The sequence below is a fragment of the Aquarana catesbeiana genome, linkage group LG04 (genome assembly GCF_042186555.1).
Source record: "Aquarana catesbeiana isolate 2022-GZ linkage group LG04, ASM4218655v1, whole genome shotgun sequence".
NCBI classification, from domain to species: Eukaryota; Metazoa; Chordata; class Amphibia; order Anura; family Ranidae; genus Aquarana; species Aquarana catesbeiana.
This window is the reverse complement of record NC_133327.1, coordinates 234,625,987-234,646,294: the sequence shown is the minus strand read 5'-3', so window position 1 is coordinate 234,646,294 and position 20,308 is coordinate 234,625,987. Positions and strand designations below refer to the sequence as shown.

Sequence of the window (20,308 nt, the reverse complement as noted above, 5' to 3'; positions counted from 1 at the left end):
TGGTTACATTAGAATAACGAAACTGTGGACCAGTTGCAGATTAATTGGTTTCACCTGTTATTTCTCCTGCCTTGCAACAGCTGTGCAAAATAGCAATACAACAACTTTCACACTGGGGCGGGGGGGCGTTAGTCTTAGCAGCGCTTTACCGCTGTTATGGCATGAAAGGCACTTTTCAGGCACTATTTTTAGCGCTAAAACGCAGGAAATTGTTGCAGGACAATACTCAGATCTAGAGAAATGCAAAATTTGTACCAGAATCCAAGACTGTTGGGATGTAGGATATAACTCCTCTGTCTCAAAGATGGCCATCCAAATCTTGAGAGAACTCTTAGTCCGATCAGAAACAGGCTCTCCCAAGATGGCGCTCAGAGTCGATAGTAGAGGGTACACAGGTGTCATGCCTGACTTCCCCCTAGATCAATTGTTCTTAACTCCTGTCCTCCGGACCCACTAACAGGCCAGGTTTGCAAGATAACTGAAATACATCACAGGTGATGTCATTTGCTGCTCAGTGATTGCAGTATTCTAGTCTGCATCTCCCCAAGGTAAGGCCGGGTTCACACTGGTACGACCAACGCTCCGACATTGGAAGCTCATGACGCATGACGTGTGAAAATTAATGTTTCCCTATGAGAGCCATCTTAACTGGTTCGACACAAGTCGGTCCGACTTTGAAAATGCTCCCTGCACTACTTTGGTCAAACTTTGATCCTACTTCAGCCCATTGAATACCACTGAAGTCAGATCAAAGTTGGATCGCAGTCTTAGCTGATCCGACTTTGGCATGCGACTTGTGCTCTAATGATCTTGAAGAGGAACTCCACGCCAAATTTAAAAAAAAAAAAAGAAGAAAAAAAAACGGCATGGTCCCAAAAACCCTGGATGCTGGTTGTCTGGGTCGGCCTGGTATGGTTCAGGAGGGAGGGTGCTCGCTCGTACCCACCCCCTTTCCTGGCCTGCCGGGCTGCGTGCTCTGATAAGAGTCTGGTATGATTTTTGGGTGCACCCCACGCTGTTTTTTGGCATGGGGGCTCCCCTTTAAATCCATACCAGACTGAAGGGCCTGATATGCTCTTGGAGGGGGAACCCATGCCTTTTTTTTTTTTATTTGGCGTGGAGTTCCCCCGATAGATTCATGCCAGACACAAAGTGCCTTTATTGTCGGGGATCAAAGTCAGATTCCCGTTCATTGAAGTCGGACGAACGTCAGACTTCAAGTCGCAGGGCAAAGTCGGATCCAGTGTCGTACCAGTGTGAACCCGGTCTGATACTTAAAATCTAGCCTGTTAGTGGGTCCTGAGGACAGGAGTTGAGAACCACTGCCCTAGATAACATCATCAATTTTAAATAAAGGAACTAAGAACAGGTGTGGACATCTAGTGGTAGAAAGTGAGAACTACATGAAAAGCTCACTAGAGGTGAACAATTGCTGCATGATTAGCATTTTCTTTAGCTTAAAGGATTAGTTTGCCTTTACCAAAAAACTGTCTAGGCATATAAGGGACATCTGTAGATAAAAAAAAAGCTGTGCAGCTTTGACCAAAGTTGAACAATGCCCTTGCTATACGTGTAGGCCATTGACGTGCCTCTTGAAGCCTGACTGTAAAAATTTCTAGGATGTTGCTAAGAGATGCCTAGCTGCTACTGTTCACCTTCATCACAGGTGTGAGCTCTTTCTCTGATTCAAACCTCACATGCATTTTCTCCCCTCCCGATGCAGTAGGCTCTGAGCTCAGTGTTTGAGAGCTCGCTCCTGTGATGAAGGTGAACAGTAACAGCTGGACCTCTTTTAGCAGTGTCCTTTTCAACGTTTTGTGCGTTTTCCAGTCAGGCTTCATAAGGTCTGTAAATAGCCAACACCTAAAGCAAAGGCATTATGTAACTTTGGTCAAATCGGCACAGTTTGTTTTTATCTACAAGATATATTTATCTATAAGCGCCTCTTATCTGCATAGGCAGTTTTTTTTTAGTAAAGGTGAACTAACCCTTTAAACATTTCTGGCAGAACAAGGCAAAAGCAGAATTTTCTTTTATTGCAATCAAGTATTTATCATTTTTCAGAGATTAACACAAAGTCCCTTTGCTGAAATATTCTATTATAAAACTTTGGGGAAGTGATCACAAAAGGTTTGCACATAATGGAACGCATTTATCTTATATGTTAAAGAATATGTCAACTCAACATTTCATATTCCTGATATTTGTCTGCTGTACCATGTATTTGTATGAAAAAGTATCCTGTTCTTTCTATATGTCTTCCTTTGTGTGAAATCCCTGGTGTTCCTGCCAGTTCCTCTGCTTGCTTTCCTATTAAATCTGACTACACTTGGCATGAGAGCACAGCGTGGTTACTTCTCTAGCTGGGCTCAGCCTGCTCTCCTCCAATGATCAGACTTGTACTGGCATGCCGCCCGAGCAGCCATTCACTGGAAAGACCAGTGTGCCTGGTTTCTCCCTAGTGCTCCTTATGCAGCTGAGAATAAAGGGGTATATATACACTCTATTACCAAAAGTATTGGGACACCTGCCTTTACACGAACATGAACTTTAATGGTGTCTTAGTCCTTAGGGTTCAATATTGAGTTGGCCCACTCTTTGCAGCTATACCAGCTTCAACTCTTCTGAGATAGCTGTCCACAAGGTTTAGGCGTGTGTCTATGGGAATGTTTGACCATTCTTCCAGAAGCGTATTTGTGAGGTCAGGCACTGATGTTGGACAAGAAGGCCTGGTTTGCAGTCTCTGCTCTACTTCATCCTCCAAAGGTGTTCTACAGGGTTGAGGTCAGACCAGTCAAGTTACTCCACCCCAAACTTGCTCATCTATGTCTTTATGGGCCTTGTTTGAGCACTGGTGCGCAGTCATGTTGGAATAGGAAGGAGCCAACCCCAAACTATTCCCACAAAGTTGGGAACATGAAATTGTCCAAAATGTCTTGGTATGCTGACACCTTAAGTGTTCCCTTCACTGGAACTAAGGGGCCAAGCCCAACCCCTGAAAAACACCCCCGTACCATAAACCCCAAATGATTTGCACCAATGCACAAAGCAAGGTCCATAAAGACATGGATGAGTGAGTTTGGGGTGGAGGAACCTGACTGGCCTGAGTCCTGAACTCAACCCGATAGAACATCTTTGGGATGAATTAGAGTGGAGACTGTGAGCTAGGCCTTCTCGTCCACATTAGTTCCTGACCTCACAAATGTGCATCTGGAGGAATGGTCAAACATTCCCATAGATGCACTCCTAAACCTTGTGGACAGCACCTTTCATTTCTATTTTAAACTGAATGGATTGTTTTACAAGGTGAGGGTTTACATATACTTTAATTCAAACATGTGCATATGATAACGGGATTCTCTGCTATTTTAAGGGAAGCCTTTTCTCCAGTACCCGGCAAGGTGAAGAGGAAAGAGAGTGGCAGCGATGGGGTGAAGACATCTGATAAGATGAAGAAACAAGTGTCCAATGCTGGTGAAGACAGAGCAATGCTGTTGGGGTTCACTATGATGGGCCTTTCAGTACTGATGTTCTTTTTATTGGGGATTGCAATACTGAAACCATTCATGCTCAAGTAAGTTCCAGATAACTTTTTTTTAGAGGTTATTGCTAGAGTTCCAAAAGCCTCATGTTACCACATTAAATACAATTTTACAGCAAGTGTGCTTCCTATCAAGTTAAACAAATTAAACTTGTTTTCCAATAGTCTTTCATGGCTCCTCCCACAACAGGAAACACCACATCATCCAAAGCTTTAATAGAAGGCCTCCACCCAGCTTGCCTTCAGTTGTTTGAAGAGAACCTCCAGCCCCAGCTGAAACATATAAGCAACAGTTATATCATAGTATACAGCAAAACAAAAAGGCATAATATTACTGTCTGAAATACTATTGGAAAACAAGTTACCGGCAAGTCTAACTTGAATTTTCCCAAAACGTCTTTCAGGACAGCACCTGAGACTCAATCAAGACTTACCCCATTAGGGTGGGACAACAGCCTGTAAGACTTTCCTTCCGAAAGCCTGATCCCCAGCCATCAGGACGGCAAAAGTCATCAGACTCATCCACATAGCTGCTTTACAGATCTGTTCGGGGGTGGCACCAGCTTTCTCTGCCCAACTCACAGCTAAAGCTCTTGTAGAATGAGCCAGAATACTAACTGGACTCTCTTGACCTGAAAAGGAATAGGCGTCTGTAATAGCCATTTTCAACCATCTGGCAATGATTCCCCTGGTAGCTTGTCTTCCTTTCTTACTACCAGCATATAAAACAAATAATGCATCTGAACGCTTAGTGTTCTTAGTGGTTTTGAGGTAGGCCTACTCTCTTAACATCCAAAAGTATGGAATTCATCTTCCTTCTTTCCCAATGGATTAGAGTAAAATGTAGGAAGTATAATCTCCTGAACTCTATTTTGGACCAAAGCGACCTTCGGTAAAAAATTAGGGTCTGTTTTCAGAACAATTCTGTCAGAAAAAATTGAAAAAAACAGCTCCCTAATTAACAAGGCTTGAAGCCCACGAATTCTTCGAGCTGTCGTTATAGTCACTAAGAAAACAGTTTTTAACCGCTTGCTGACCAGCGCACGTCGTTTTACGTCGGCAGAATGGCGCTGGTGGGCAAAAGGGCGTACAGGTACGTCCCCTTTAAGAAGCGGTGCTGTGGGTGCGTGTGCATGCCCTCCACGGTCTCCATGACCGTGGGTCCCGCGGACTCTATGTCCGCCGGGTGCCCGCAATCGTGTCATGGAGAGGTAGAACAGGGAGATGCTTTTGTAAACAAACCATTTCCCTGTTCTGCCTAGTGACAGGACAGAGATCACCGCTTTCTGTCATCGAGAGCAGTGATCACTCCCTAGGACACACTTAACCCCTTCACCGCGCCCCCTAGCGGTTAACCCCTTAACTGCCAGTGTCATTTACACAGTAATCAATGCATTTTTATAGCACTGATCGCTGTATAAATAACAATGGTCCCAAAATAGTGTCAAAAGTGTCCATTCTGTCCGCCATAATGTCGCAGTCCCGATAAAAATCGCAGATCGCCATTACTAATAAAAAAAAAATAAATAAATAAAAATGCCATACAAAACTATCCCCTATTTTGTAGACGCTATAAATTTTGCGCAAACATATCAATATACGCTTATTGCAATTTTTTTTTACCAAAAATATGTTGAAGAATACATATCGGCCTAAACTGAGGAAAAACATTTTTTTTTATATATTTTTGGGGGATATTTATTATAGCAAAAAGTAAAAATATTGCGTTTTTTCAAAATTGTCGCTATTTTTTTGTTTATAGCGTAAAAAATTAAAACCGCACAGGCGATCAAATACCACTAAAAGAAAGCTCTATTTGTGGAAAAAAAAGGACGTCAATTTTGTTTGGATACAACGTCGCACGTCCGCGCAATTGTCAGTTAAAGTGACGTAGTGCCAAATCGCAAAAAGTGCTCTGGTCAGGAAGGGGGTAAATTCTGGGGCTGAAGCGGTTAATGTAATCAGTCTCAGGGAGGCTAAATCAATAGGCTCAAAGGGTTCCCTGGTCGGAGCCTGTAGAACAACAGAGAAGTCCCACTAATCACTACCGGTCTGGACTGGGTGAGGGCCTTGAAGAATCTAATCACTAAGGGTTCTGATGCCACCAGCGCGGCAACCTGGACTTTAAGGGTACTGACTGCCAAACTTTTATCGGCTCCCTCTTGCAGGAACTCCAGGACAGAAGAAATATCCTCCAATGGCCGGCCGGACATAGTGCACCAGGAGTTGAAAACTTTCCAGACCTTGGAATAAATTGCTCTGTTAACACTCTTTCTACTGGATAGGAGGGTAGCAACTACCCTATATGAAAATCCCTTCTTCCTCAAAAGCTGCTCTTCAGAAGCCAGGTTGTGAGCTTTAGCTTTGCTACTTCCTGGTGGAAAAGAGGGCCCTGTATCAGCAGGTCCTCTCAACAGAAGGTGCCAATACAGTTTAAGCTGCATCTGGACAAGTGATGAAAACCAAGCTCTCTTCAGAAGGTTTTTGGTTGCGAAAGTGGAATCTGAAATCTTCTGTAACCTACCGTGCAATTTAGCACTTTGAGATTTAGGATGAGACGGCACTTTCCTGAGGGTTTCTGAATAAGGGATACCTGTGAGTAGAAACCCTGGAAAAACTTTCTTGTAGGGACCGGAACAATGACTCTCTGTGATCTCAGTTCCTGAATTAGGGACTTCATGGCGAGAGCCCTGATTGGATCCCTTGGAGCGTTCGTCACCAAAAACCTTCTTTGGTGGTTGTTTTGTGAATTTGATCGTATAACCCTGGAAGAGTATGTTTAAAATAAACTGGTTTTGAGTAATACTTCTCTGCTGCAGAAGACTCCTGGAGCCTTCCCCGGACTGGGAGGAAGGAGTCACTGCGATTTTTCGGAAGTCGCTGGAGAATTGAGGAGCACGCCACTCCTTCCTTTTACCTGTGTTTTATCTTCCTGCTGCCCTTTCTGGGGATTAAAATATGCCTTCATTTTCTGGACCGGAAAAGATTTCTTTTTATCGGCTGTGTGGTCAAGAATGGATTCTAGTTCCGCTCCAAATAGCAAATCCCCTGCAAAGGGAATGCCACACAACCTGTTCTTTGATACTGCGTCGCCAGGCCAAGTTTTTAGCCATAAGGCCCTCCTAGCAGAGTTTGCCAACGCTGTGGACCTAGCCGATATATGTATGGACTCTGCTGAAGCATCCACAATGTACAGTGGGGACAGGAAGTATTCAAACCCCCTTAAATCTTTCACTCTTTGTTATATTGCAGCCATTTGCTAAAATCATTTAAGTTCATTTTTTTCCTCATTAATGTACACACAGCACCCCATATTGACAGAAACACAGAATTGTTGACATTTTTGCAGATTTATTAAAAAGGAAAAACTGAAATATCACATGATGGTCTTAAGTATTCAGACCCTTTGCTCAGTATTTAGTACAAGCATCCTTTTGATCTAATACAGCCATGAGTCTTTTTGGGAAAGATGCAACAAGTTTTTCACACCTGGATTTGGGGATCCTCTGCCATTCCTCCTTGCAGATCCTCTCCAGTTCTGTCAGGTTGGATGGTAACCGTTGATGGACAGCCATTTTTAGGTCTCTCCAAAGATGCTCAATTGGGTTTAAGTCAGGGCTCTGGCTGGGCCATTCAAGAACAGTCACGGAGTTGTTGTGAAGCCACTCCTTCATTATTTTAGCTGTGTGCTTAGGGTCATTGTCTTGTTGGAAGGTAAACCTTCGGCCCAGTCTGAGGTCCTGAGCACTCTGGAGAAGGTTTTCGTCCAGGATATCCCTGTACTTGGCCGCATTCATCTTTCCCTCTATTGCAACCAGTCGTCCTGTCCCTGCAGCTGAAAAACACCCCCACAGCATGATGCTGCCACCACCATGCTTCACTGTTGTGGCTGTATTGGACAGGTGATGAGCAGTGCCTGGTTTTCTCCACACATACCGCTTAGAATTAAGGCTAAAAAGTTTTATCTTGGTCTCATCAGACCAGAGAACAAATTTAAATTTTTTCACTCTTTGTTTTATTGCAGCCATTTGCTAAAATCATTTAAGTTCATTTTTTTCCTCATTAATGTATACACAGCACACACAGAAAAACACAGATTTGTTGACATTTTTGCAGATTTATTAAAAGAAAAACTGAAATATCACATGGTCCTAAGTATTCAGACCCTTTGCTGTGACACTCATATATTTAACTTAGGTGCTGTCCATTTCTTCTGATCATCCTTGAGATGGTTCTACACCTTCATTTGAGTCCAGCTGTGTTTGATTATACTGATTGGACTTGATTAGGAAAGCCACACACCTGTCTATACAAGACCTTACAGCTCACAGTGCATGTCAGAGGAAATGAGAATCATGAGGTCAAAGGAACTGCCTGAAGAGCTCAAAGACAAAATTGTGGCAAGGCACAGATCTGGCCAAGGTTACAAAAAAAATTCTGCTGTACTTAAGGTTCCTAAGAGCACAGTGGCCTCCATAATCCTTAAATGGAAGATGTTTGGGACGAGCAGAACCCTTCCTAGAGCTGTTCGTCTGGCCAAACTGAGCTATCGGGGTAGAAGAGCCTTGGTGAGAGAGGTAAAAAAAGAACCCAAAGATCACTGTGGCTGAGTTCCAGAGATGCAGTCGGGAGATGGGAGAAAGTTGTAGAAAGTCAACCATCACTGCAGCCCTCCACCAGTCGGGCTTTATGGCAGAGTGGCCCGACGGAAGCCTCTCCTCAGTGCAAGACACATGAAAGCCTGCATGGAGTTTGCTAAAAAAACACCAGAAGGACTCCAAGATGGTGAAAAATAAGATTCTCTGGTCTGATGAGACCAAGATAGAACTTTTTGGCCTCAATTCTAAGCGGTATGTGTGGAGAAAACCAGGCACTGCTCATCACCTGTCCAATACAGTCCCCAACAGTGAAGCATGGTGGTGGCAGTATCATGCTGTGGGGGTGTTTTTCAGCTGCAGGGACAGGACGACTGGTTGCAATTGAGGGAAAGATGAATGCAGCCAAGTATAGGGATATCCTGGACGAAAACCTTCTCCAGAGTGCTCAGAACCTCAGACTGGGCCGAAGGTTTACATTCCAACAAGACAATGACCCTAAGCACACAGCTAAAATAATGAAGGATTGGCTTCACAACAACTCCGTGACTGTTCTTGAATGGCCCAGCCAGAGCCCTGACCTAAACCCAATTGAGCATCTCTGGAGAGACCTAAAAATGGCTGACCACCAAAGTTTACCATCCAACCTGACAGAACTGGAGAGGATCTGCAAGGAGGAATGGCAGAGGATCCCCAAATCCAGGTGTGAAAAACTTGTTGCATCTTTCCCAAAAAGACTCATGGCTGTATTAGATCAAAAGGGTGCTTCTACTAAATACTGAGCAAAGGGTCTGAATACTTAGGACCATGTGATCTTTCAGTTTTTCTCTTTTAATAAATCTGCAAAAATGTCAACAATGTGTTTTTCTGTCAATATGGGGTGCTGTGTGTACATTAATGAGTAAAAAAAAAATTGAACTTAAATGATTTTAGCAAATGGTTGCAATATAACAGAGTGAAAAATTTAAAGGGGTCTGAGTACTTTCCGTCCCCACTGTATGTCCGCAGCCTCTGTCCACCTCTTGTATCATGGCCACAGCCTCTGACCATCTCTTGTCTTTTATCATGTCTGCAGTTTCTAAGGGGGATCCTAGAAAGGAGTCAAAATTGGGAGTGCCGCCGGGATGGGGTTTACGGGAAGAGACAGACATGTGTGGACTGTGAAGAGGAGACTATAGAATAAAACCAGAGCTGCCACCAAGCTGGAGCTGTCTGACTGAGCCTTGCACGGTGCAACTGAGAGGAGGTCAGTGACAGCACCGCCAGGCCAATCAGAGGGGGGTCACTGATGTAAGGGGGGAGTGAATACAATAATGTAAGAGCGCACTGATATAAAATTTCCCCCCAATATTAGTAATCCCCCCCTTACCTTAGTGTATTCACTCTGCGGAAGGTCTCTGGTTACCATCCTGCAGACTCTGATGTAAGGGAGAACTCTGTGCTGGCTGGGTTATAGTATCCTGACCTTCATGTAAATTGAGAAATATGTTTTTTGACTTTTGTTTAACTTAAACACATTGCTAATAGCTCTAGCTACTTGTTTATAGTTTAAATATTGATATTTGCACTGTTTAGCACTAAAAACAGTCATTTTTATCTGTCAGTAAATTTCATGATTTTTTTGCCAGTAAAAAATTGGTGCCATTGGTAAATTTTGGCGTTCTGCCAGTAAATTTCACTTCGGGGGGTTGGCAACACTGGTGACTATCGAATGAATGGGAAAAACGCGGCTTTTGGAGTCCCCTAGACCTACATACATACAGTCGTGCATGGAGAGCTCCTTCTCCTCCTTTATCCCCATGGTAGCGTGGATTACTTTATGGAGCCCCCCTACCTCTTCCAGGGACATTTTGTACTAAGGGGCGGTATCTGCCCCATTTTCTGAATCTGCCCCCTCCTGAGAGGGTGAAACAGGATCTTGGGAAGTATCCTGGGAAGCCGGACCTTCCTGCTGAATCAGAGAAACCCCCTGAGATCCTGGGGTCCCTGAGAGCCCAGGCTCTTCTCTAAGGTTTGACCTGAAAGTTTTAAAAGTGTCGCGGAGCTCATCCTTAATGGTTGTAACAAGATCGCCATAAATGGATGGAGACTCCTCCTTGACTAAATCTGTGATACAATCTGCACAAAGGTGCTTTGTCAAGGATTCGCTTAACTTCTCTTTGCAAAGAGGACACCATCTCTTTACTGGTTGAACAGCACTTTTAGCCTGGACAAACAGAAGAGAATAAAACCATGCTGAAGTACTGCTGCACAGCAGACACACATCTAAAAATACCCAGGTGCACTAGGAAAGGACCTCTTACTTCCCTGTGCCCAAGCGAGCCCCACCACCACAACCAATCCTAGTGGAGCCCCCTGTGGCAAGGCAGAAGTGCTAAACATCTAGTTACTGGGAAAGCTCCTTCTAAGGTTGGGGTGGGGGGGGTGATAACCCATAGGAGAAAGTAAATAGGAAAACAGTCCCTTACCTTTGCCTTGCTGGTGCCTTGGCTTACCCCCTTATCCGCTGCATCCTCCAAATGCTGCTGCACCAACCCGGAATCAGAAGATAAAGGCATCAGGTGACCCTGCTCTCTCCCCCTGCACTTTGTGGCAAGAAATGATGCTGTGCGCCTGACCCAGAGGCTCCTCCCCTTCCTGTGCACTGCACAGGATGTGACCGAGAGCTCTCCTCGGGCCAATAGCGGCCGCTTCAGCCTTCACCACCGCTGCCCCGCGCTGTGGGAGCCTCTGCACACTGTCAATCTGCCAAAACACAGGGCAGCACTCCCAGGCAGTACAGGCTCTCCCCGAGCACAGGAGGAGAGGAGAGAGCCCACGGGAACCATCCAGCTAGGAGGCAAGTGGGAGGATCAGACTCCTGGCAGAAAAATAAAAAGATTTTCAGATGAGAACCTCTGGTCTCCCAGGACAGACCTGAGAGATCCTGGCTCCCACCAGAGGTGTTCCTACCGGCTGGAAGAAACAAAAAAACTCAAGGCAAGCTGGGTGGAGGCCTCCTATTAAAGCTTTGGACAATGAGGCATTTCCTGTTGTGGGAGGGGCCATGATCTCTCGGGTGCTGTCCTGAAAGACGTTTTGGGAAAAAAACATTAACTGCCCTTCCTAATTTCCATTTACATAGGAATTATTAGTAATTTGCTACCAGCACCAGACAGAATTATATTTATAGCGGAGTACCAAGTCATGGAAAAAGAGAATGCTATAATTCATTTTTTTTTGTAATTCCTTTATTTATTTTGAGAATGATGCAATTTAACAGACAAACAAAAGACAGGGGTTATAATACAAACAGAAATGGGAAACAAAGAGGGTTAACTGTTATGCATGGCAAGGTCAAATATCGAATCTCCCGGCTATGCACTCTGTAGTGTACATGACGAGACCTAGCTGTGTGATGAGGTTCCAGCGTGCCCTGCCGGGGAGGCTTTCAGACAGTAACCTTAATAACCAGGTACAAATAGTATAGCCATTAGGGCCATACAGTAATATACATACTCACAACTGTTCGGGAGGCATGCCTTTCGAGAACCAGCTGGGCCCAGCCATGGGACGTAACAACTTGGGTGATGCAAACCAGGATATTCACATTATCTGACTAAACCAGCCCATGACTGGGTACAAATTAGGGAAGGGAGAGCAGGGGGAACGGGGGGGAGGGGGGAGTGGGGATGTGGGGCTCCCCAATGGGGGGAGAAGGGGAGGAGTGGGGAGGTAGGGGAGGGGTAGGGAGTTAGAGAGGTGGAAGGGTAGCAGGGTAGGGTGGTGGAAGAGTGAAAGAGAAAGGAAGGCGGTGCCCCCCCAACTGGGAAGCACACTGAGCCCTAAGGATCAGCCAGGCTGTGCAACCTCCTGGAGGTATGCATCAGTATAAATGTAATGCTGCCATGGTCTCCAGGTCTCCCGAAAGGCCTCCTCCCTACCGTACAATGTAGCAGTGAGATCCTCCATGTTTCTTAGTTCATTCACCTTGGCAAACCACAAGGACATCACCAGAGGCATCTCCGATCTCCAACACAGGGGGATGCATGCCTTGGCTGCATTTAAAAGCTGGACGGTAAGGGAGGCTTTGTATTTCTTGACGGATCGCTTTGAGAGGTACAGTAAGCAAGCCCCAGGGTCCCCCTCCAGTGTAACATCAGTCAGGTGCTTGATCGTGCGTGTCACCCCCAGCCAAAAGGGTCTGATTTTGGGGCAATCCCAGAAGATATGTAGCATCATTCCCTCCTCTATGCCACATTGCCAGCATAGACTGCGTACCTGCAGGAAGAAGTGGTGCAGGGTATTAGGCACTTTATACCATTGATTCATGATCTTATAGCAGGTCTCGAACTGGAGGATCTTCTCCCTCTGTGGGTCAGTAAATCGGACTCCTAGATCCGCTTCCCACTTGAAGAGAAACGGGGGGGGGGGTAAACCCTTCTGCTGGTTGAATCAAGGAGGAGTAAATTAGAGATAGGCAGTGGCAGACCGGCTCTCCGTGGTGACAGATTCGTTCTAGTTCCTTGAGCGGGCGTGAGATACCTGGAGTCCGCGAGCACCGGCGTAGGAGGTTACGTAACTGGAGACCGCTCCAGAAGTCCAGAGGGGGGTCTGTAGCAGACACCCCTGGTTCTGCTAAGAGTTGACTGTCTGGCCCCAGAAAGTCATGAAGGCAAAGCCGTCCACCCGCAGTCAGATGCCTAAAAATGGGATTCATACGGCTGGGTGGAAAGTCTGGTTTTCCCAAGACTGGCACCATAGGGGATGGTATTGGGGATATTGGAGTGTCGGAAGGCATCTCTGGTCACCTGTAATGTGCTGCCTAATGTAGGATGGCTGGTGACTTCCCTCGGCAAGGGGGTGGTGATTCATGGCCAGCTTTTGGCCATTTCAGTTCCATGGCCACCCACTATTTTGCCTCTGCATGGCAATGCCAGTCGACCACTCTGGTGAGATGCGCTGCCCTGTAGTAGGCTTTCATATTCAGGAGACCAACCCCACCCCTATGCTTTGCAAGGTGAAGAAGTTGCAGTCTATGGTGCGACCAGACAAAGTCGCGAAACATTGAGTCAATTTGTTAAAAAAATGTAGAGGGGAGGCGAATAGGAAGTGCTTGTATCAAGTACAATACCCTAGGCAGGACGGTCATCTTAATGGCATTACACCATCCAAACCACGTTAGAGTAAGAGAATGCCAGTGGAGGTGGTTTGTTTTAAGACATAGGAGTAATGGGGTGAAGTTTGCCTGAAACAGGTCAGAAGGGTCAGGAGTAATATCGACTCCCAGATTAGTTAAACAAAGTAGTTACCACCGCTCAAGGCTGTTCGGGTTCAAATCTCTCGTCCTCCACTGTGTGAAAAAATGAGAGCTCCAGGTGCTGGCAATTGCTGTTCCAATGGTGTGCGTGCAGGAGAAAAATCTGGACAGCCGCACTCCGGAATAGGCAAATAAATAAAATCTTCTTTATTCAATAACGTAGCATAAAATCAGTACATGGCACTGTTGGAATAATACAGCATAACCGCTAACGCGTTTCACGCTCTTGCGGAGCGCTTACTCATAGCTTGAGCTCATAGCATAGCTCCTGCCCGACTCCCAGAATAGTGTTGGTCACCCAGCGTAGATGGTACTCCGAGCGCAGACGTCAGACAGTGTCTCTGCTCACTGTAATGTTGAGGAGGATTTGGATAGATTGCTTTGAAATAGAGAGAGGGCCCCGTACTCCTGTGCAGTAGGTTCGGGAGTGAGGTGGGTGGGTCTGTTAGGAAGAAAATTAGGTCATCCGCAAAGGTGGCTACTTTGTGGGACCCAGAAGACTATTGATAACCCATAATGCCAAAGTTCGCTCTTATTCTGCATAGGAAAGGCTCCAGTGGGAGTATGAAGACCAGCGGAAACAGGGGGCAGCCTTGCCACATGCCGTTGCGAATGTTAAAGTAGCTGGACCTTGTCTCATTGACTTTAACCGCCGCTGTGGTGTGGGAGTAGAGCGATAGGATCCAGCTTAGCATAGATGATCGAAGTCTGATGTGTTCCAAAGTGGCCCGTATAAAGGACCAGTCAACACGATCGAAAGCTTTCTTCCGCGTTGGTGGACAGCAGAAGAAGGGGTTGCCCCGATGTCTTGGCCGCATGGATTAGATTCACCACCCTGATGGTGTTGTCACGGGGATCCCGTTAAGACGCGAAACCCGCTTGGTCCCTATGGATTAGGCTAGGTATATGCAAGAGCAGCCTATTAGCCAGTATCTTAGCAAATAATTTAAGGTCGGCGTTCAAGAGAGCTATCGGGTGGTAGCTCCCACACCGTAGTGGGTCTTTTTCCTCCTTCGGGATAAGGGATATGTAGGCTCTCAAAGTGTATATCGGGAAGGAGTTGCCTTCCGTGATAGAGTTGAGGAGGGCAGATACCAAAGGCCAAAATAGTGTCTCAAAGAAGACTTTGCAGTAAGTCGGAGTGAAGCCGTCTTTGGTTTCTTTGGTTTCGAGTTTGCTAGCGCCACTCCCAGTTCTGCTGTTGTAATAGGCTCTTCCAGCTCCTCCTGGATTGCAGGGGGGAGTGAGGGCATGCCAGACGTGGCTAGATATGACCGTGGGGGGTAAATCCCCCAGCATAGTTGGGGTCATCAGGAGGTGGCCTGTCTAAATTGTAGAGGCCTTCATAGAATGACCGAAACTCCACCGCCATAGCGGATGATGTAGTCACTTTTTGGTCAGAAGATGTCAGGATGTGGGAGACGTAGGTTTTAGTGAGCGGACCTCGCAGTGCTCTAGCCAGCATTGTACCGGGTTTATTGGAGAATTCATACATCGTACGGTGTGTCCATGCCAGTTTTTGTTTCGTTTTGTGAAATAGAAGCGAGCTAAGTTATTTGCGAGCTTTGAGGAGTTCCTGATGGGTCTAATATGGTGGCAACCACTGCTACCGGCAAGTGAGAGTCTTGCTCCAAAAACTCCCCCCAGTCGAGGGGCAACACATCAAGCAGAAGAAAGGAGTACAAGAATAGAGAGAGGCGGGGGGAAAGGGAGGGGGGATGGGGGGGAAAGAGAGGAAGGGAGGGTAGAGGGGAGTTCGGTCTTCAAATGTGTTTACGCTATGGACCCCTGGTGGGCACTGGTAGTACCCAAACGGGGGGGCCGCCCTATTGGGAAGTGGTTAGAGCGTGATGTGTTGCTTTAAAACCAAGCAATTGTAGGTCAACAGGAAAACGGTAACAAAAGAAACATTACATTAGGAGATGCAAGAGATATGGGCAATGAGAACCATATAAAGGATAACATAAGAGCCAACATATTAATATCAAAGAACAACAACAATTATTGACAACCGGGATTTATGCAGTAAAAAATGAGGAACCGTACAGCAATGATGCGCCGGGGGGGGTCCACTGGGCAATGGGCCTCTGTGCGCGCAGCACACACCCGCGCAATGCACGCACAAAGCCCCAGCACCCCCCGCATGCATGTATGAATATATGTTGTATTAAGGAGATAAGAAATATGGTTAAGAGTATGCGGGCTAGTCCAGCTACAGTAATAACATAACATCAGCTAGATAGAAACCTTTGTGGTGGACAGGCCCCACTACCTCCTTAAGATTTAAGGGTCATCTTCCAATGCCTGCCAAGAGGGGAGGGAGTAGGGTTCAATGGACACCAAGACGGTCCTAAGGGTGGGGGGCTTTCTAATGAACAGCCGGACATGGCCGTTGTAGCAACGGTCAAACTGAACTAAGGCCCACGATTCCAGGGTGGGGAGCCTGTCCGCCGGTCCCCAGCCTGCACAACCATCCTCCCGTAGCATGCCGAAAGGGACTGCAGGCAGGGGGGAGGGGGCATACGAACAGTGGGAGACAACTCTAACTGTGGCCCAGTGCCTTAGACTGTAAGGCAAAATCCCCCCCAGTCCACAAAGGAACCCCCCCGTGCAAGAATCTGTATTAGGTATCAAGTTATGCCTCTATTGGGAGCATGCTGGGACAGTCATCCAAGTGTCCCTCAGAGTTAGCTTAAATGTATCCCAGCGTCAGCCATGGTCCAGAGAGCTTCCATTTCTGTTCCGATAGGGACCAGTCACATAGATACTGCACAGTCTTACCAGTCAGTGGATTAGAGGCAGGAGTCAAGCCTCGGAAGATGTTGGATGAGCTCTGGCAACCTCGTGACTCGAGGCGCGGGAATGCGATCGTCTGATCCGTTGCTGTCTGGGCAAAGGTGGGCCAGGCGTCTCCTGAGAGAGCAAGAAATCAAACCAGTTAGGGACAATGACAGCTGGCTTGGCAATAAAACCGAAAAGGTCCGGGAGTTGCTCTGGTGAGCGGAGATGGAACTCTGATCCCTGCTTCCTCACGATTAGGTAGAAGGGGTGGCACCAGCGGTAAGTAGCTTCAGCTTCCCGTATCACCTCCAGAAGAGGGCGCAGAAGTCCTCGCATGACTCGGGTTTGCCTGGAGATATCAGGGAAGATCCGTATGGAGGCTCCAGCAAAGTCAATCGGGCTCCTTTCCCAGGCCAAGCGAAGGATCTCTTCCTTTATGGTAAAAAAGTGCACCCTGCAGAGAAGTTCACGCGGGAGATCCACGTTGGCAGAGCCCCGTGGTGCTGAGGGTGGGGCCCTAGGGCCCGGTATTTGGTGGACTCTATCCAGTTCCAACTCAGAGGTAGGAGGCTTACCCAGGACCTGGTTTAGGATAGCTACAACAGTGGTGCGGAGATCTGGACCCATGGTGGCCTCAGGGATGCCTCGGAGGCGCAGATTGTTCTGCCTGCTTCTGTTTTCGCCATCGTCGAGCCGTAATTGGACATCAACAAGATGGTGGCTGAAGGCCCAGTGCTCTGTCTCTAAGGTAGTAATGCGGGCATCAGTGGTGGTGGTGGAGGATTCAAGAACAGTCACCCTCTCATCCACTGTATCTACATGCTGTGGCAGATCGTGCAGCTCCTGTGTAAGAGCATTCACGATTGAGGCTGCCATGGCATGTAAATCTTGCTTCGTGGGCAGACCTGATACTATGTCCCTTAGGGATCCCTCTGTGTGGTCACTTGTGCCCCCTGCATTATCTGTGCTTAGCTGTGAGTCAGTGTGGGGGAAGGCAGGGGACTGTATGGGAGAAGGTGCCCTGTGAGTGAGAGGAGGAAAATCCTCCGCCGCAGCGGCAGCTCCTGCCTGTGTGTTTTTCTTACTTGGAGCTGCGGTGCTAGCCACAGGAACTCGTGGCGGCGCCATCTTGATCCGTAAAGCCGGAGAGGATCCGGGGTGCTGCCGCAGGACGTAATGCGTAATTTCGGGTCATCTCTGTTCCCCAGTGGCCGGCGAGTGTTGGTGGTCCCCAGGCATGTGAAAACGGCTCGTCTGGTCCATTCAGCGGGTAATCCTCAGCCCGTTCTCATGCAGAGCTCCTGCAGGTGCGTCCTCACGCTCTCATGCTCAAACCGCGCCCCCTAATGAATGCTATAATTTTTAACATGCTTAAAAAATAAATTTCTTGTATTGGAACCAACTAGTGAAAACTACAGCTATGCCAAAAACCATGTTCAGTGGATACGAACTGGCTGCATATGTTGATTTGCCATTCTTGAGCTCATCTCTAACTATTTTCTGTTAATCGTTTCTCCCTTTTTTTTCTTTTACTTGACTTTTCAGCATATTTTAGGTTTTAAACAACAGGAGATAAAAACTAAGATTTGCAATCATAAAATGCAAATAAAATATCACCTAAATTCAAACAATTTTGCACATAAGTTTAAAAAAAAAAAACAGGCAGAGGCCTCATAAATTTGAATAATAATAACTACAACATAACAAGAATACATCAAATTTCAGCAAATAGTTTTAAACCTCAACAGGCCCCCCAGCATTAAATCGAACTATATATAATTATATAAGTAGAGCAGAAAACCTTGCATAATCCAGAAATGTTCTATGTAGAGATTTAAAGGGCAACTCCACTTTTGTTGAGGAAAAAACAGTCCCCTCCGGTTGATCTATGCACATTGCAAGGATTTTAACAAACTTTGTTGCAGATTTCTACCTTGTTATTCTGAAGAAATCCCTGTGCGTTTGTCTGTGTTCATGTGGGAAAATTAATCTAAATGGGAGTGGTTTCATAATTATAAATCAGCTGCTGCACCTGAAGTGCACTAAATGAGGAAAGCTACTGGGCCTGCATCCCTTTAGGCCTCTTTCACACTGGAGGCATTTTTCAGGTGCTTTAGCGCTAAAAATAGTGCATGTAAAGCTCCTGAAAAAAGCCTCAGCTGCAATCCCAGTGTGAAAGCCTGAATGCTTTTCACACTGGGGCGCTGCACTGACAGGATGTCAAAAAAAGTCCTGCAAGCAGCTTCTTTGAATTGCTGTAGGAGCGGTGAATACACAGCTCCTAAAAGCGCCCCTGCCCATTGAAATCAATGGTGCAGTGCCACCAAACCGCCGCTGCAGCGGTGCTTTTCAGGCGGTTTTAACCCTTTTTCGGCCGCTAGCTGGGGTTAAAAGCGCTCCGCTAGCGGCCGAAAAGCGCTGCAAAAACAACGTCCGGGCGCTGATAGTGTGAAAGTGCCCTTAGATGTGATTTCCTATTGGGAGTACCTCACCAAAAATTACATTTTTATTGCAGGGGGTGTCTGAAATCTGACTTGTATCTTAGTGCAGACTTCTGGAGAAATTAGTGAGCCAATCAGACAAACAGGAAATTACATATCTGGGGGGCGTTCTGTACACATTCTGTTCACAGAACACCTCCAGGTAGCCATTTTGCATTTTAACATAAATAAACAGTGAATCTGTTCGTCCTTTGTGGGACAAAAATGGTATTAAAACACTAGGTGATACAAATTAGCATTTAGAATTGGCTACAGTAAATAAGTAATGTGAATCATTAATATAAAAATAAGTAGTGGATCTAATAAAACGTACATATGTGGCAAATCAAATAATATAGTCCATGAGAAATTGACAATTATATTGGTAGTGACTAGTGGAATAGAAAACCACCACCAAAAGTCTATAAGAGTTGAGTGCTTGAAAAATAGAAAACTCCCAGGGTTTCCTCAAACGAAATTGTTCACTTCTGGCAGATGAATAAAAGAAATCACAGATGAGTGGAGGGTCAGAATAAGTGGCAGGACCATCACCGGAGCATCAAAAGAGGCTTACCAGAATCAGATGACTTGAAAAGACATACGTCTTACAAGTCTAAGAAAGCTTAATGACCACCAGGTCTGGCGAGATAAATCGTCAGGTTATCCTCGGCTTCCAAAAGGGGGGAGGGGTCTCACCACAGCTTCAAACGTCCCCAAGACAGTCCAACAGGCCCAATGGATGTTTCAAATATCATGTGAGAAGAAAAGCTCACATGGCATAATAACGTTTAAAAAACATCAATTTATTAAAATAGTATAAAAAGAACACTCAATGAAATAGTGAAAGGGGCAATAAGCGGTATTATACCGCTATCACTAGCAGATGAAAAATCCAGATTGTATGATAGAGGTTAGACAGGCCGCTTGGTCAGCTGGTTCGGAAATAAACCGAGTGCGCGCCAAGCCTCTCTTTCGGTACAGCCGGATCCCATTGGCCGAAGCGCCATCCAATAGATCCGGCGTCGTGATCCGAGTGTGCACAATGACGTCATCCGCTGTATTACTGCGGCGCCAGTGCGCTCCACTTCTAAGACCAAGCCTCTCTCCCACATCAGCAACCACAACACTTCCGGTATAGAAAGCAAGGCGCTGATAGGCTGGAGAGGGCTGGGAAAGGTCATGATGATCTGAAACCACAATACAAGTGTCAGCAAAGATGGATTTAAATGAAAATGGTGTTTAGATGATGTCACAACATCGTGAAATAGATGGCAAGGCTAATTAAAGTAATAAGAGGACATCAATCATGACCAAATAGTAATTGGGAGTATTGAATAAAAATTAGAATGACACTGCCAGTGAGGGGCATCGCATAACATACTGGACAATAAAACAAACATGACAGGATCTCAACATAAGAAGACATCCTTCTTATAATATTCACTGCACAAATTATGTATATTCTAGGATGATAATAGTGCATTATTTAATATTAATATGCAGGGTTTTAATCTAAATTTATATCTATAAGTGGGTCAAGACTTAATATTAATACCAATATTAGTGATTAAAAGTATAAAATTAAAAATAAAAAATTAGAAAAATTAGAAAA

General features: G+C 45.9%; 1 protein-coding gene across 2 annotated transcripts in view; it reads left to right on the top strand.

The window, feature by feature from the left end:
• KCNMB3 (potassium calcium-activated channel subfamily M regulatory beta subunit 3) overlaps positions 1 to 20,308 on the top strand; it is a 68,342-nt gene that overhangs the window by 32,744 nt on the left and 15,290 nt on the right. Inside the window, exon 2 of one of the 2 annotated variants that reach the window (XM_073629096.1) lies at positions 3,379 to 3,574. In XM_073629096.1, the coding sequence (XP_073485197.1) occupies positions 3,379 to 3,574 (196 nt within the window). Of the gene's footprint in view, positions 1 to 3,373; positions 3,575 to 20,308 lie in introns of both variants that reach the window. The other variant, XM_073629097.1, reaches the window with a different exon arrangement.